The following is a 3,123-nucleotide window of genomic DNA, read 5'->3' on the forward strand; positions in this document are numbered from 1 at the left end:
CCATAGGTCGCAAATCGGTCGCAAAATTGCGACCGATTGTAGTCGGTTGCAAAAATCGATCGCAAATCGGCGTTTTTTTTGTAGTGCAAGAAGCACCGGACTCTCATATGGAGAATACTGTTTACTACCTGAGTAAGTGCATACTGGCAACAGAATTGAAGTATAGTAAGATCGAACAACTATGCTTAGCTCTGGCATGGGTATGCACCAAGCTCTAACATTATCTTTGCTCCTACACCACTCATGCAATTGCTGACTAGAGCCCCTTGAAATTCCTTATGGACAGGCTGGTTCTAGACAATAAGATGGCAAAGTGGGCCACTATCTTTACAGCATTTGATTTGAGGTTTGTTGCAAAGAAAAGGCTATCAAAGGCAGTGTGATAGCAGATCACTTAGCAGCATCCCCCAGGGATGCCGAAATAGAATACGTCAGATTTCCAGATGAGGTCATACTCCTGATCCAAGCAGACCAATGGAAGATGTATTTCAATGGGGCTGCTAACTATCAGGGTTGCAGTGCTGGTGTAGTTATAGTAACTCCAGATGGGAAGCGATTGCCCTTCAGCATTAAGTTGGCATTTCAGATCATTAATAATGAAGCAGAGTATGAAGCATGTATCGTCGGACTTGAAGCAGCCTTGAGTATTCAGATTAAGCGCCTAACAATCTATGGGGACTCCATCCTGATAGTCTCCCAAGCACTAAAGAAGTGGAAGATCAAAGAGCAGCGTTTGCTCCCATATCTTCGACACCTCGATCATTTGGCTCAGTAGTTCAAAGATTTGTCATTTCATTACTTGCCTCGGGCAAAAAATCAGTTCGCCGATGCACTAGCCACTCTTGCCTCCATGGTTGATGCCAACCCCAACATGGTTATCAAGCCTTTGAATGTTCAGATTCATCAACAGCCAACCTATTGCTACAATCTCCAGCTTGCCAATGGCAATCTTTGTTCTGGGATATTCAGACTTGGTTAGAAAAGGAAGAATACCCTGAAGAAGCCTCTAAATATGACAAGAGGACTCTCTGGGAGTTATTAAAAGGCTATCTCTACAAGGATGCTATTTTGTTTAAGCGAACATGGAACCAAGCACATTCAAGTGCATAACTAAAGAAGAAGCTCAACGGATAATGGAATGGGTGCATGGCGGAGAAGAAGGCCCTCACATGAATGAAATGGCTCTATCCCATAAGATCACCAATCAGGGTTATTATTGGCTCACCACGCGATCAGACTGCACAAAGTTTATTCAGAAATGTCATAAATGCTAGATTTATGCCAAACTCCGAAATTGATGTGATTGGCAAAATCACCCCTAAGTTTTCCAACCAACGTGAGTACATCATGATGGCCATTGACTACTTCACCAAATGGGTTGAACCCGCTTCCTATCATGTCCTAAACTCTAGAAAAGTAGCTCAGTTCATCCAGACGAACAAAATATGCAGGTATGGAATTCCTTTTGAGGTCATAATAGATAATGGGTCTAACTTTCAGAAAGAGGTTCCCACTCTAATGAAAAAGCACCACCGACCTTTGCCATACTGGCCCCAGACCAATGGAGCGGTGGAAGTAGCCAACAACTCCATCAAGAACATCCTCAAAAAAATGATTCACAATCACAAAAATTGGCATGAACATTTGCCTTTCGCCTTATAGGGATACAGAACCTCCATCAGAATGCCAACTGGGGCAACACCGTATTCATTAGTATATGGGATGGAAGCAGTCCTCCCCATTGAAGTTCAGATCAGATTAGCGAGGGTCACGAAAGAAAGCCAATTGCCAGAAGCAGAATGGGCTCATAATTATCATAACCAGTTAAATGCTATTGACGGGAAAAGGCTAGAGGCTCTTAATCAAATTTAGAGCTACCAACAGAGAATATCTAGATGCTTCAATAAAAGAATCCGAGAGCAAAAACGCAAAGAAGGTTGTCTTGTGCTCAAGGAAATTAGAGCTCTTGTGCAAGACCATTGGGTTAAATTTAGGCCAAACTGGGCAAGCCCCTACATGCTAAAGAAGATTCTCTCCAGTGGTGGTGTCATCCTGTCAGACATTGATGGCAAGGAATTCACCAATCCATGCAACTTGGATAAACTCAAAAGATACTTTGTGTGAATGCATTCAGGCCTTAGCACTAGAATTATTGCCCCTTTTATGTCACTGTAAAGCAAAAGTATGGTGACCTGACTCCCGAAAATATGTTTCGAAAGTACGAGATACGTAGGTAGCCTAGCCTGTGGGTGCGATCACAATAATAATAAAAATACATTTTTGTTCCTCTTCTTATGAAAATTCCTGATTTTCTATGCCAATTAATGAAAAAGAAATAAAAAAATTAATCAAAAGCTAAGTTGAAACCTACAAGGACAGGCGGCTTAAGCAAAATCAATATCAGCCTGCTAAGTCGAAAACCCGAAAGGGCGGCTTAGGCAAAAGTTAGGGCATCTTGCTGAGTTGAAAACTCGGAAGGGTGGCTTAGGCAAAAGTTAAGGTTCAAAAGCAGCAATCTCGTGAAGGATAAGATTGTATTTTCCTTTCTAAAATTGTCGACATGATTCCCATTTTACATATCCCTGTTGACGCGTGTCTTTATGCCCTCACCTAACCCAATGAGGATACGAGGATGCGAAATGAAGGGTTATTGCTATCCAGAAGTATTTTAATCCAAGGATTTAAATTAGACAAATTTAAGTGTGTCTGGATTGCGTAAGAGTTGCGTCACGCAGCTATCAGGTGCGTGATGACACTGTCGATTGTGTCACGCAACTCCAATCAAGATGACGTCACCGTGAATGCCGACATAACGGCTTTTTATTCTGTCTGAGTACGTGGCAGCGGTCTAGAAAGTGAACTGCATCACTCAGCTATCGGCCCTGTAACGCAGCCGTCAGCTGCGTGACGCAGCTATCCCCTGTTGCCCTACTTCTATAAATTCATCGTTTAATCTCTTATTCGGGACTGGTTTTTTAGGGCGTCAAAACACACACTTGCGGTTAAGTTTTTCTCCAGAGACTCTTCTGAGTTCCCTTGAAGAAAAACAGCTATTAGACATCAATTAGGTTAAAACGAAAATCATAAAAGAAGGAAAAAAGCAAGAGAGAAAGGTGTGAGCGT

General features: G+C 42.2%; 1 protein-coding gene across 1 annotated transcript; it reads left to right on the plus strand.

Annotated features, from left to right (window-relative positions):
* Window positions 1-1,173: 1,173 nt before the first annotated feature.
* LOC149494222 (uncharacterized) lies at window positions 1,174-1,872 on the plus strand. Its single transcript, XM_089725429.1, has 2 exons — window positions 1,174-1,575; window positions 1,663-1,872. Exons 1-2 carry the CDS (start codon window positions 1,174-1,176, stop codon window positions 1,870-1,872), a joined length of 612 nt encoding a protein of 203 aa, XP_089581555.1.
* Window positions 1,873-3,123: the final 1,251 nt, after the last annotated feature.

Source organism: Jatropha curcas, chromosome 8 (assembly GCF_041381405.1).
Source record: "Jatropha curcas cultivar XTBG-Jc1 chromosome 8, XTBG_Jcur_1.0, whole genome shotgun sequence".
Taxonomy (NCBI): domain Eukaryota; kingdom Viridiplantae; phylum Streptophyta; class Magnoliopsida; order Malpighiales; family Euphorbiaceae; genus Jatropha; species Jatropha curcas.

Bases quoted from the DNA above. Each gene is read 5' to 3' on its own strand.
- LOC149494222 (XM_089725429.1), top strand. From the start codon at position 1,174: ATGAAATGGCTCTATCCCATAAGATCACCAATCAGGGTTATTATTGGC. The intron at 1,576-1,662 runs GTAGCCAACAAC...TTCGCCTTATAG, and splicing joins AGACCAATGGAGCGGTGGAA to GGATACAGAACCTCCATCAG.